At 41.9% G+C, this 14,720-nt stretch overlaps 1 protein-coding gene across 1 annotated transcript in view; it reads left to right on the forward strand.

Moving 5' to 3' along the window:
- The window catches only part of LOC147673993 (Wilms tumor protein 1-interacting protein homolog), a 377,467-nt gene that overhangs the window by 318,378 nt on the left and 44,369 nt on the right, over positions 1-14,720 (forward strand). The window contains exon 5 of the mRNA XM_086945080.1: positions 3,238-3,368. Within this exon, the coding sequence (XP_086801206.1) occupies positions 3,238-3,368 (131 nt within the window). The remainder of the gene's footprint in view (positions 1-3,237; positions 3,369-14,720) is intronic.

The following is a 14,720-nucleotide window of genomic DNA, read 5'->3' on the forward strand; positions in this document are numbered from 1 at the left end:
CCTCCAAATAATCATTCCATTGGCTATCACCGGCACAAGACTGTGAAGGGGGAATGGGTGCAATGCTATCGAAAATCCTTTGCGCTACTTGACCCAGACTCCCAAATAGCAAAGCGAATTTTCGTGCAGGACTGTAACGCACTGCATCAATAGCTACCAGGTGGTTATCAAACAGTCTATACCATTCTGACCAAATAATTGTTGGCTTCCCTGGCTTAAGAATGGAGAAGGTTGAATGATCTGTTGTGCATTGGCCATGACTGAGAAGAATACACTTCGTAAAACAAATCCCCAAAACGTAACATAGTAAGTTAACAAAAATCAAGGACGGTCAAAGTTCACAAATTTGTTGGCCTGAGAGCTTAACTATAAACAAGAACTAATCTCTTCCCACCAGCACTCTGCTCACCATCAAACAAATCACTGCTCGGGAAAACCTGAAGGTTAAATAAAGGATTATGCCTCCCCCATTTCAGAGCCTACTGGAGTCTTCAGCGGGAAGAAGAGTAGAAATTATTCGATGCTAGTGCACGTACATATATACTGAAGAAAACACTTGTTAAAGGAGATCACACGCTCTGTAGCTAGTCCAATCCAAGATGGTCGCTACATTGCGTTGTGATATCAGTGCTTCTACCTAGACTGATGAGAACTCAGTTGTTTGAGAGGATCAGGGCTGATGACGTGGTGGGCTCGGCACTGGCTCAAGCAGACCAGTTTGAGGAACTGAGCGATGACGTGGTGCGCACGGGCATGAGAAGAATATCACGGACCTCCCAATCTGCTCTGAGAACCACCAACCTCCAAAATGATAAAGCCACGAAATCCAGAAGAGTGCCACTCGTGTCTGATCACGATGCAGGAACATCCGCTGAAGACTGAGCCACGAGTAACAGCTGGCTCCTTAATACAGCAATAAGGTAATCTTCAAAGTCGCGTAGGTTAGTGGGTGGATAATCTCCCGTTCGTCGTCAGATGAAATAAGTACGGTAAAGCAGTTTCATGAACTGAAGAGTTTATTTCAAAGTTTCCTCCCACTAGATGGAGTGGCCTCCTGGTCTGGTGATCGAACGGAAGCTGACAAGATGCCATTCGAACACCGACCAGTGACCACTCCACGTGCGGGCCACGTTCAAGAATATACACATATATGATTCTAATGCATCTCGTGCTAGCCGCACGATGCACTATTACCAACAATACTACAACTTTGCATAGTAAAATCAGGGTGCATGCTACGTTGCTACATATTTGAATGTATGTTTGTTTGGATGTGTATCAATCAGAAATTGCCTTCATATGCGCCAAGACAGTCAAACTTTGATCAACTGTGGTAGAGAAAGGTGTGGCGCCTTAAGGACCAACTGTATTCTATCTTAAAGGAAGAAAACAATTGTAGTAAGTGCAGAAGCCTTGATCCTCAGGTACTGAGTTCAGAAGAATTGAGCAGTGGTTTCCTGTACTGCAGAAGGCATGATGTAACCTGACCCTCTCACAAAAGAAATAACACCTCGATAAAATTATTTAAAAACAAAACCAGAGCTTTTCACACTCAACCCACACCTACGCCATCCATTAAGCTCTAGTTTATTTGCCTCCAGAACTGGTTGGCTGCATGATCTACCTGGCAACGCGGAGCTGTGCAGAAGCCCACTTTCTAGATAGCCTAGAGCCATCTGACCACACACAAAGATAAAAAGGCCACACTAGCAGCAGATGTGCATTATACTCACAACAAATAGCCTAAAATAACAGTAGTAGGAAGATATTCAAACCTAACACAACAGGAGCTTGTTTGTGTGTTCAGTTTTTCTTTTAAACCTATTTTGGAACTATAAAGAGGAGGTGCTACTGTATAATCCATTTGTTTGCTGGGCTCTCTTCTAAGCTGAGACTCGTTTAAGAAAAAGTCAAGATAGTTCGTTACATGACCGAATGTGAGAAGGAATCCTTTACTGGCCCTCCTGAAAAGGACCTCACTTGCATACCATTAAAAAGACCAAGTGTATTTCAAAGGGGTGGCCAAGTATGCATAAAGGTGTCAATATTCAGTTAGCTTTCATAAATTGCAATCAAGTATACTTTATATTTGGAAGTTTTGTAGAGCATTTGTTTCGGTTATTTCAGAGTCCCCCTAGTCGAAAAAATGGGTTTCAGCTGGTCGTTTAGTCCGATCTGTGAGGTAGCACCTTTCCCTGTGTTCTTCAGTTGTGACCCCAGTGCTGGGGGAGTACAGCTGGAGACAAGATGGTCAGCCGTTTTATTTTTGATGATGTGTGTAGTTTAGTTCTCAGATTTGTGTTCAGGGCATTTCAAGTCTTAGGACTCTGGATTTTTGTGAAGCTGCCCAATGTTTGAGCCAGTTGGGTGATCATGCATGTAGTTGATGAGTGATGATGGCTCATGGTTGATGAGTAAATTGGGACTAGTGAAGAAAGGCGTTGAGAGCTGTATCGCAGTGGGCTCTGTGGACAGTAAAGAGGACTTTGAATGCGATCGCTACCATCACCAAATGCCAGTGGAGCATTTCAGTGCTGGTGTGGTCACATTTGAGCCTTTGGAGTTTGGAATATGTACCTTGGGAGTCCTGAGTATATGACATTACAGTTGATAAAAAGTGCCATGACTAGAACGCTCTTCAGATCCACACAGTGGCCAATTTGGTGGAGGAACAGAATTGTGAGGAAAGCTGGATATTAATCCCATTGTTCAGTGCACTAATTTGGGGCACAAAGGAGAGCTCCATATCCAAGATAACTTGTGAGGGTAGGACGGGGATTCCAGGGTTGTGGTAAGGTCTTGAGGCCAAGTAGAGGGGCAAGGAGTCAGTTTCAGTCCTTTCTCTTTTCACTAGGACCTCAGTCTCCGGCCCATTTGTGCACACTAATCTCTCCTTCAGTGATGGCCCATACATGTTTCGTTCTGTTTTATCGTCTTAATTGAGTCAGATAATTGCTTGTTCCTGCACGTTTCTCATTACATATTATGGTCCTGAACATTTTCAAAGATAAAAAGGATATCTGGAAACTGTCCTGTAGCGGGAGGTGAAAGTGATCCTGATATTACATTAGTGTACATTTCATTGCACAAAACTAGATTCATCTCTTGGATGTGAAACTCCGTGTACCAAAAGGAATAGTATTTCATGGGGCTGCATACATTCACTTTCAGGGTATGGTTTTAAGTTGCATATCTCGAGCCTTGTCTAGAGATAATTGATGCTTTGCCTCTTTCCAGATTCTACAGGCTCTTGGGAAGTCCTACCACCCGGGCTGCTTCCGCTGCGTAACGTGCAATGAGTGCTTGGACGGCGTCCCCTTCACGGTCGATGTGGACAACAATATTTACTGCGTTAAGGACTATCACACGTAAGCTCCTTAACTTACCGCTATTTTAATAAAGAATGCGTTCGCATTTTAAAGTCGGGTCAGGTCTTTAAATAAGTAGTGGAAATGAAATTGGATTGTTCATCTGTAAAGATCAGAAGGCTAGTTAAGGACTCTTTGGAGGCTTTGGCACAAGTGCAGATAACGAAGGGGCCTGGGATCCGAAAGACATTTTAATGTGAGCTGTGCGGCGGTTTATGTCTATTTTCAGGTCTCCTGAGGGTTATGAACCCCACTAGCCAGTTACATGTGCTTCAGCTCTCAGGCAAAGACGCGATGTTTTACAGGAAATGTTATTTTTTAATGTTTGTATGAAATGTTGCATGTGCTGAAGATTTATTTTTGTAATTGTGTACTAAAATAATAGTGGTTTTGTAACTTGTTTAAAAACAAATGTGAGTTAAGTTGAGGAGCAATACTGTCTGCTCCTACTCCCTTGAATGGGATCTCGAGGTGTGGGTGAGAGAGAGGGGGCTGTTCTCACAGATATGGTAGTGGCAGCTTGTCATCTCGGAGGCTAGCCAGCACCGCTGTCATACGGCAGTCCAGTGGTTGTGCAGCAGTCTCGCAGCAAGGGATGAGCATTGCAGATGAGAAATAGCCCGGGAGCAGCCAATCAGAGGCCAAAACACGTCATGCCCTATCCTAATTAATGCCCAGAACCTAAACTGCTGCAAATCGTTTCTGGAGATGTTAAGGGATTTGGAACATGAGCGCTTCTGTTCCATAATATTTGTGATCAGAAACATTTTATTCAAAAATGTTTAATGTATTTGAGCCCCCCTCCCCCCTTTTTTTCCTTTTCTTTACCTCGTGAGTTCACTTGCGCATATTCAGTATGCATTTCACGTTTGAAACTGTTACGCAGTGCTTTGGAGGAGAACATTTATGCCTCGTGTTTTTTTTAATGTTTTAACCCCAGTATGAACATTGCACGTCTTTGAATTCCTCTCCATCCATACAACACTTTCCGAGACAAAAAACATGCAAAAGTGCTAAATTCTTCTGAAATTCTAGTTCACCCTGGACTTTATGCGTCCTATAGGAGGTCAGCTAACATTAAAACATAAGTGTATTTTCATGTTGTCCGACATAAAAGACTAGGAAGCAATGCCGTGTCTTTGTAGGCAATTTACTGGATGTGACCATGCAGAAGAGGAATTGGGCCATGCGATGGCAGGGTTTGAGGCTGCAACTTTGGCATCACATACAACCTCCTGCTTTTCTAGTCCAAGATTCATAAAGGAAGATGGAGTGTTTCTCCTGAAACACTTCTTTAGGCATTCTTATCCTTGAGAGAGTGTGAGAGAGAGAGCCCCCCCCTTCCACTGTGATGCTGAACTGCTTGCATTCGAAGGTACAAAACCTTGCGCTTCCCTTCCATCTGTGATTACATTACTGGTTTCCTAGCATACAGTGTTCTCTTATACTTTTGGGCACATCCTATTTGGATCTGAAATCTCCTATAATGGCAGACGTCAAAACTGGTACACTGTTTCAGACTTTTCTTATTGCTAATTCTTTAACTTCTGTTTCGGTCTTCCGTCAATAAATAGATGTGAAAGGGCATATTATGGATGCTAGAAGGATCCAGGGATTCTTTAGCCGGTGTCTTCTATTGCAGATACACGTCTGGCACCACGACTCCTGTGTGACTGTTGGAATATAGCCAGGTATCCCTTCCCCCGTGTGTTTAGAGTTATAGCTGTAACGACTAGTCGCCTGTGTGACTGTTGGAATATAGCCAGGTGTATCCCTTCCCCCGTGTGAAGAGAACCCTATTCACTAGAACAAAAAGAAACGTGTTCTTGAAATGTGTAACGTAACTGATTCTATGTAAAGTGCCTTGATAACATGTAACGGAACTGGTGCTATGTAAAGCGCTTGGATAACCTAATCGGTTCAAGTTCCTGAAATGTGTAACGTAACTGATTCTATGTAAACTGCTGTGATAACATGTAACGGAACTGGTGCTATGTAAAGCGCTCTGATAACCTAATCGGTTCAAGTTCGCGCTATAGAAAACTCTAAAAATAAAATGAAATAAAATAAATAAAATATGCTTCAGAATCTTTCCCCCTGGTGTTGAGGAAGTATCTCACCAGCAGAGCCAAAGCAACCTCAAATGAAGAGTGTGAGCCTCTGGCAGTGCTCAAAACGCAGCTATTTTAAGAGAGTACAATTACCGATGAAATCTTCCATTTACATGAACTTCATATCAGACAACCAGCAGTGCCCCTCAGACACATCTGAGTTGATAACCACTGTTGATCTTTAGAAATCTTACTTCTGGCCCAGACACTTTGTTTAGATTTTTAAGCCATGGTCTAAGTGCTCGGTTTTGCTTTCATGTGTCATACTGCTCTCTGCATAGTCTAGAAAACAATCCAGTTCGTTTGGCTGCTTCCCAATCAAACATCCCTTATTGGGGTTTAGCTGCATGTGCAAAGCACCTTCCTGGGAAAGTTGTTTTGATCCAAACAATTTGTTTCTGAAGTTTTGAACAACCAGGTTTGCTTCTGGGATAATTTGTTGCAAAATAGTTGTTGCCGCCTACTAATTTTTCAAAGACTAGCGATGCAGTATTAGCTGCTATTGTTTAAGTTTAAATTTCTTTATTGTAGTTTTAAGTTGCAACACAGAAATATATTATCATGTAGTCAGTTACCAATCATCAAAGCTTCAATATATGCATTCATATCAAGCGATTTCAAGGCGGAAACTCGACAGTTGGTGCATCCTCAAACAGTGTCACATCCAATTATATTTCTAACCAAGAAAAACAGTCCCCAGAAACGCCCCCCCCCTCCTATCCGACCCACTCCCCCCCCCCCCCCCCACCCCCCCTTGTGTTCCACGTCCATTGCCCAAGACTTCTAAGGTCATCTGCGACTTCCTTTCCCCTTCAGGTTACTCCTTGAGACCCCGTGAGGCGCAATAGCCTAAGATATCTGGGGCAGGGGATCTCTCTAAATTCCGTGGCTAGTAGCGACAAAAAGGGTTGCCACAGTTCGTTGTATTTGGATCCTTCCCCCACCAAGGTGAGCATCAGCTTCTCCATCCCGAGGACATGCCACAGACGATGTAGCCAACCTGTGAATGTATGGGCATTGAGAGTACACCAATGTATGAGTATGTTCTGTGTCGCCAACCCCAATGCAATTGCTATCTGCCTGCCTCTACGAGACCGCAGCGAGTATATCAGAGGGTTGGGGAGGCCGAGCAGAACATACGCTGGAAAGCGCTGGATGTCAATCTCAAAATGCTTATCCACTTCATCCGAGACCTGAGTCCAGTTGTCCCGGACATGCTCAGCTGCTATTGTTTAATGCACTGACCGATTGCAGCGAATATGGCTAGTTCAACATGCTATATCAAGTCTACCACTTAACATCTGTCTTTTTCCTAGATGTAATTAGTCATGTAAAGCTACTTTATTTCATATAAAATGGAAACATACCATTCACTGGTTACGTTTTTGGGAACTAAGTTAATTGCTACAAAGCTCTTAGACACACTGTGAGTTTATGATAAGTTCAGCACTCTGGGCATTGGACACATGCTGAAAATGAAGCATTCCCATGAGAGAACATTGAAGTTAAGGTATATAGCCAGAGGATATTCTGGTTCAGTTTTTGGTTTATATAATGGTTGCTTACAACTTTACATTATAAGCTTCTTTCACCATTCTCATTTCTTTAGTCCCAGCACCTTCCCCACGCATCCTTCTTTTCACGATGTACCATTGTGGATCTGTACTAAATATGACCTGTTCTTCAGCATCCACACTTTTTTTGTTTTGTTTTAGGACTTGCTACTTTGATAAGTTTCAGATAGATGACGCCAAGTTGCCCATCAGAATGAGAAGAACTCAACTTCTCTATGATGTTTGGTAGAGCCATACCTCAAGAATTCGGTAGTTTTGCGCTCTTTTGAATGATTTTGTTTTATTGTCCTGAGTTTCCATACATGTATTTCTGGATTGTAGCTATGTCTTATTGCTTGCTCATCTAGTCTTTAAGTGATGTAGAAGCTGGCTAAATGCTTGTAATACTGTAACCTTTCAAGGGGCGTTTGATTTATCTTCCTTCTGCCATAATTCTTCATAAGCCATCAATGATGGAATGACTGTGAGATTCCATTCAATTTGATGAAGGCTCAATTTCCTGATGGTTCCCTGTTTGGACCTTAGCTGTTGATCACCAGACAGAGTAGTTTTACTACTCAGTGGGCCTATCGTTAACAAATTTATACTACTTTTAGAATAGGCCCCACCTTGGACAGTGCCTCGTGGCGGTGTTGACCAATGTGTGACCACCTTATATAGAAGTGGTTTAATTGTGTACTTCTGTTGATAGCTGAGTTGAGGGACAGACCACTAGAGAAAGCTAATTCCATATTTTAACCACTTGAGTAGTGAAGTGAATTCCCATTTTGGGGAAAGATTGAAGGGAGAGTGTATAGTGAGGCTTTTTCTTTGCTTACAAGGAGGAGCACGTCTACTCATCTTATTTTCTGTCTGCAGATTCATCATTCTGCTTCTTAAGGCCCATGTAGATTTGCATAATAAACGCATTAGTTTAGAACAGCATTTCTACATTTCCGTGGTGATGGTAACATCGTTCTTCGTAGCTGATGTACCTGAAAAAATTGATTTGTTGCTGGTTTGGGAACTAAGAGTCACATCTTCATCAAAACGATCCACTACATTTGCATTTTAAACATTATGGGATAAGGAGCGTGTATGTTTCAAGAAATGGGTAATTGAAAAGGCTGAAGTGCAAAACAACTCTTCAGACCAAAGAATATTATTTCTGTCTTAGCCAATTCTGCTTTAGTCAGTTTTTCAGCCTGAATCTTTTGAAAGGGATATGCACCTTGGATAATCTGCCATCTATGAGTTGTGCTTGGAAAAGCCTCTAACTCGATCGTTTTTTGGTTGTCAACCATAGGCTGAATCTTCGGCACAGAAAAAAGTTATCACAAGGGCCTTGAGCCAACAGCATAATTGTCTGTTTTAGATTCTATTTTCGCCATCAGGTTCGGAAGCATTGTGCTTTTCTCACCTAGACTACTTGATGGTGGAATAATGCACAGCATGTGATTCTAGAATACCCTCAACCTGTAGAACAATTTTCACAGGAAAGCTAATTTTTTCTTCTCGGGCTTTCACAGCTGAAAAGATTGAAGCAAGATTTCTTGGTCCCCGACAGTTCTGTTTGCTTGGTACCTTGATATAAACTTAGAAACTATTAGCACAGGATTGCATAGAACCTGGAAGGTCTATGGGTTCAGTGAAAATGAAGTCCTGATGAATTCATTGATTAAATATACCCTAAGAGACCAAAAATGAAGTTTTTACTTTTGTTGTCACAACTGGCAGAAAAGAGTAAAATCGACAAAAGGTCTACGAGGTAAACCTTGTCCCCCATTGCCAAGAGATCAATAGGCTAAGATGGTCCACAGCGTTGAAGGCTGTGGAAAAGGCCAACATATCTAACAGCACCACATACTCATGTGAACGTGGTCAATAAACTAGGGTTTCTGTTCCAACTGAGAATGAAACATTAATAAACTCTGGGACACATCAAGAAATTGTACACCCAAGATGCATTTTTTTCCAATAGTTTGACTGTCGAAGCAATCATTTGGTATTTTTGACTGGAGGTTTCAGTGCCCGTTGACTGGACACGTGATTAACCAACAGTGGAGGCTTGAGGTGGGGATATTTTGCGCCATAGCAACACTGATGTTCTGGCCACCATCTGTAGACTCTCGAGCCTATAGCACACAACTACTGCCAATATGGGTATGAATTAAGGTCACTAGAAACAGGACTTTTGTTAAGTCAGACCTATTCAGGTGTGGGAGAATACGTTAGTACCCTCCGCCATTTAACAAAGGAAAATAATCCATAAAATAAGTATTTCCATAAATAGATGCATTCACATGATTTTTACTATCAACATTCACTGTGGCATCCTACTTGCGTTATCATTAAACACCTGTATTCTGAAGCGCCGTGTTTTTTTGTATTTTTTATTCTTTGCCTCTCCGCCGAGACAGCCATTGAGGGTTCGAACTAATGCATGGTACACCCAATGCCAGGAGAGCCCATGATTACTAGCACTTCCTAAAGTTTACTGATGCAAATTTTCCACTAGGTTAAAAAAAAAAGAAGAAATCGGAGTATGGAACATTTGGACATTTTACTTTATTTTTGTGTCCCCAGTTTTCTTTCGGTGAAACTCCAAAGAAATAAGTGGAAGGTTTGTTCCATTCGACTTCCACCCTGCAAATGTACATGCTTCTGCCTTCAACAGGAGAAACTACTTGCAAAAACATGATGATAACCAATACATTTACAAGATTATGGTTGGTCAATTAATTTTGCCAGCTGCCACCTCTGTAACATCTCTCCTCCTCCTACAAACATCAGAATATAACATGGATAGATGCAGATTTGATATAAGTGCCGGCAGTGTTGCGTTCGTTTGCGCAGCGCTATCCTACCTCTTTTAAGGGGTTGGAACAAAGAGAGGCATCCCGCCAAGAGGTGCCGTTGGCCTGGAAAGCATCACCTGAAAGCAGCGCGTGCCAGTAAAGCAGAAGTTGTTTTCCTCATACTGGTTGTGGTATGCCACACCTTTGTTAAGTATAACTAAACCTTTATTATATGTTCAAACCAATTAGATGTTTTAAATTCCAGAAATATTTCCGACCTACTAAGCCATAAATGTCAATGCGTCAATGAAATGCCGCCTGGAAAGGTCAACATGAACTGTTTGAGTGCGGCGTTACCCTCTTGTGAACCTTAGTTTACCTCCACCTCTCCTGTTTTCACTCGGGATTTTAATCCTGACCATTGGCTTGTTTGTGAATAAATTGTTTGAAACTTAAAAATTGTCACCTAATTTTGGCGTTTAAAAACATTGTCTCTCCAAGTAGTCCTTGAAGCATTCCTGTTAAATGCGTGGATTAGCAATTAAAAAGTTCATACAAACGTAGTTTCCAAAATAAAAATCCCTGGTGGCAGATTAAATTGGTAATTTAACCAACTTTCTGGAACCCAAATTTCTATTTATCCTTAAAAGTGCAGTACGGGTCTAACAATCTTGCTAAAGTAAAACTGACTGACTTGTTAATGTGTTGCTCTGTGTTAAATAGGTTTGTGAAAATGTTTTGAGGTAAACCTCCCTTCTCAATGACATCCATTACCCAGAATTATAACTTACATAATATTTTGAGAATATGCCCCGATTTTATAAAATTGTTTGGACGAAAGTCATCTCAATGGCTTGGAAAAACTGTGCCACTCTGCCATTCTATCCTTGATGTATTTTTAGCTCGAAGCCTACCAGACAGTTTTACTGTTCGGTTTCCTAAAAACTTTGGGACCTTCTGAAAGCTTCCCTGGAGATGCATTCCCCCCTCCTGCTGCTTACCATTGACTTTGTGGTTTGTAACTCACATTTTCTGGCTTTTTATTTGCTGGCTTTATTTGTTTTAGGCTGTCCAGCTGGTGTTTGTCCCTCTCAAGGAGCAAAGCCTTTTCACACTACCTCTGCTTGTATCCTTCAATGAGTGCTCCTTTCTGTAAAGAAGCCTGCACATTTTGCTCTTATCTTGTCACATTTGTTGTGCTTTCTAAGACAGACGTCAAATGTCATGCTCTGTCTTCCGAGAGAGCTTAATGGTTACTTTTCTTTCTCTGACTTCAAAGTGAGAGGACTTATGTGACAATCTTGCTGGATACTGGGAGTAGGAAAGGTTTTGTCTTGCACACATTATTCAAATGAAATGTGCACGTATTTCCGAATTAGAAAACACAAATGAAACACATTTTTTAGTTCATTCTGAAGTGTGTTGGAAACAAATATTTTAATATGATCAAAACAAATCCATACACTAGGTGATAACATTTCCACACATCATTTGTGTGCTGTATAGTTTCATCAGTAAAACTGTATGTCTGCAATCATAATGATTATTTCACTTGAAAATGTGTTGTCTGTAATGGCAATGTGTTACCACACCAAGCATACTGCACTCTACTGTGCACCACTCCACACCACTGCACTCTACTCCCCTCTACACCACTGCACTCTACACCACTCCAGTCTAGGGCACTCCACTCTTCTCTGCACCACTCCACGCCACTCTTTTCTCTATGCCACTTTACTCTGCACAACTCCACTCTATGCACCACTGCACTCTACATCACTGCACTCTATGCAAATACACTCTATGCCAATGCACTCTACTCTATACCACTCCACGCCCCTGCACTCTGTCAATCCACAGTACGCCACTCTAATCTACACTAAGCCACTGTACTCTACACCACTTTACTCTACGCTATGCTCTACACCAATGAACCCTACCTTGCACCATTCCACTCTGCGCCACTGCATTCTATGCCATTCTACTCTACGCCACTCTACTATATGCCACTTTACAACACTGACACTCTGCCACTGCACTCCAGAGCAATATACACTGCACCACTCTTATGCCACTACAATGTATGCCACTTTACTCTGCACGCTACACTACTCTGTACCATTCCACTTTTCACCACTGCACTCTACTATGCAACACTCTAATCTACGCTTTGCATTCTATGACTGCATTATATGCAGCTGAATTCTATGCCTCTGTGCTCTGCTATTGCACTCTACAACACTGCATTACTGAATCACTCTCAGTGTACTATAAAGTGAAGTTTTGCCAACTTTGGATGGGCTGCTTTTCATCATTAGATCTTCTGCCTCCCTATGTGCACCAGCCCGATACCAATATGTATCACTTATGCAGCCTGTTCAACTCACTTGCTCTGCAAATGCCCCATCTTAGTAGATGAGCGCAGAAGACTGCTTCACCATTTCAAAGACCATACTGGCGCCTGTTAAATTTATCTTGAATAAAGCTCACCCTCAAGCAATTGCTAGCCTCATAAAATTCCTGAACAGAGCAAATAAAACATTTAGGAACCCACTTACTGCTCCAAACCTCCAGAGAGCTTCTGCTGCAGTGTAAAAAGCCTGGGTATTAAAAATGCAGCATGCAGCAAGCAGTGGATCATCGACTCTATTTGGATATCACAGGGGATTACAAACTGAGCAGCTATTGTATTCAAAACATCAATATAAACTATTTGATAGCTTAAATGGACACAATTATTGAATATTCCTCATTGCTTGATTTTTCCTAGTTCCTTTGAGTAGTGTCAGCCACGAATCCTATTGAGTTCTGCGGCCTCTAGAGAGCTGAATAGATACTGTTTTGATTACCTCCTCTACCCTTGTATAGCTGTTGCCCGCAAAACTATAATAATTAGCAGGAATAAAAGGGAAACTGCTAGGCAAATGTACACCTTTTTATGGGTTAACATGAGTTTATTATTGGATTCAGACGAACCATCACCTATCCTCTCAAATTAGAAATTCTTAGTCTAGAGTCAGCTTGTGACATTATCTTCACAGTATCTCTACTGAAAATTTAGTATCTCAATATTTAAAGTATCTGGCACTTTAAAATCTTAGCACTTTAGTAATAACCTTCGGGTTTACTTACATGCTAATCACGCAGATGTATCAACTGTAATGATATGCCACAAACCTACTTTAGAAGTTCTAATTTTTTGTCAATTGATGCCTAGGTAGAAAGGCAAACAGACTTGCCTATCATAGGACACACAAATCCCATCTGTCTGTCAAAATTACTGCCATGAACATAGACAGTAAGCCCTAAAGCTTGTCCTTAGCACTAGTCACAACCTTACTGTTAAGTCTACAACAATAGCTTGTTGCATTTTAAAGATAGTATGTTATGAGTTCATGTGTTCTATGATCTATATGAACCGCACAAGTTGCTGCTTATTTATTTGCACACATTTTAATTTTGTGAAACTATGCTTTCACAATACTTTTTATCATGTACTTACACTTTAATGGATTTGGTTGTCTAAATAAAGTATTTTAAAAGTCAGTCTGTACACCACTCCACTGCACTCTACCCAACTCCACTCTACACAACTCCAATACACAGCACTCTATGCCGCTCCACGACACTCTACTCTTCATCATTCCACTCTACTCTCTCCACGACACTCTCCTCTACACCACTAACTATTAGCCATGGTGAACAGTAGCCACAATGGTGTACAGCATGGCTAAAGCACATTGACAAAGCCAATAGCTCTTGCATAGATTGCTGTTGGTGGTGACCATAAAGTCCAAGCTCACAAGACTTTTTACCTGTACTCCTGTTGACCTGACACCTACTCTGTTGAGTGTTTACCCAGCCCCTAAACCCCCTCCAACGATTTGTTCACCTTGCCCATCCGCATGTGCGGGGTAGTCCACCTATTCAGCTTGTGTGTATCATGGTAGTATAGTGAATGGTGTAGTCTACTGAAATGCAAGACGGGGATTCTCTCCGCAAGCTGTATTATGACTAATATGCACATGACCACCTGCACTTCTAGTTCTTGGAACCCACTCAATGAAACTAGTCTATCTAAACAGGAGAGGGGAGAGCGGAGAGCAGACAGACAGGTAGATCTGAAGGGGGAAATTACTCCAGGGGAACAAAGTAGTCAAAGCAGTAGATTAGAGAGACAGATAAAACTGTGAAGAACCGCTAAAAACAATGTCCGATCTCCGGCTGGGTATGTGACGGCCGAGGGGTTATCCCAGAGCCAGACTCCTCAACAGCTGCATAGGACAGCTCCACCGGGCATCGGCCAAGGATACTTAGGCTCCACGGTAAGTAAAAGTAGTTATAATTTCAGCCCATGGGGCATCGTCATAGTTCCAAAGAAGGCATCAGTCCCTGTGTTGCTGGGAGGCACGTCAGTCTCGTCCTCCAGCTCGCCTCCAGGCCGGCGGGCGAAGGCTCACGTTTTTCTCCCAAGCATGTACTGGTAACTGTAAATGTAACTGATGTAACTATGTAACAATGTTCTGAAACAATGTCCTATCTCATGTAAAGCTCTCTAATACCTCCAGGTCTAGCCAGCGCTATATAAAACTTTTCAAATAAATAAATTTAGTTGTGAAGTCTTTCAAAGTTATGTGCTGGATTTCTGGACTATATTTAAATCAACCTCTTGCTGTGTAGTCTTCCCTCTCCGGCTGCCAGAGTAAGTCAAATACATTCTCTGGACAAAGTCATTTCCTGGAGCTCGACCTTTCCAGGTGGCCGCTTTTCGTAAGGCCTGGGCCAAGCATGGACTCATGGAAACTCTTGTGCTGTTTCCTGTGGGAGAATGAGCTGGTCTGATTTGTGAGATGAGGACTTGCCTAATTGCTGGAAGATCTATTCACGGCC

This window comes from Lissotriton vulgaris, chromosome 12 (assembly GCF_964263255.1).
Source record: "Lissotriton vulgaris chromosome 12, aLisVul1.2, whole genome shotgun sequence".
Taxonomy (NCBI): Eukaryota; Metazoa; Chordata; class Amphibia; order Caudata; family Salamandridae; genus Lissotriton; species Lissotriton vulgaris.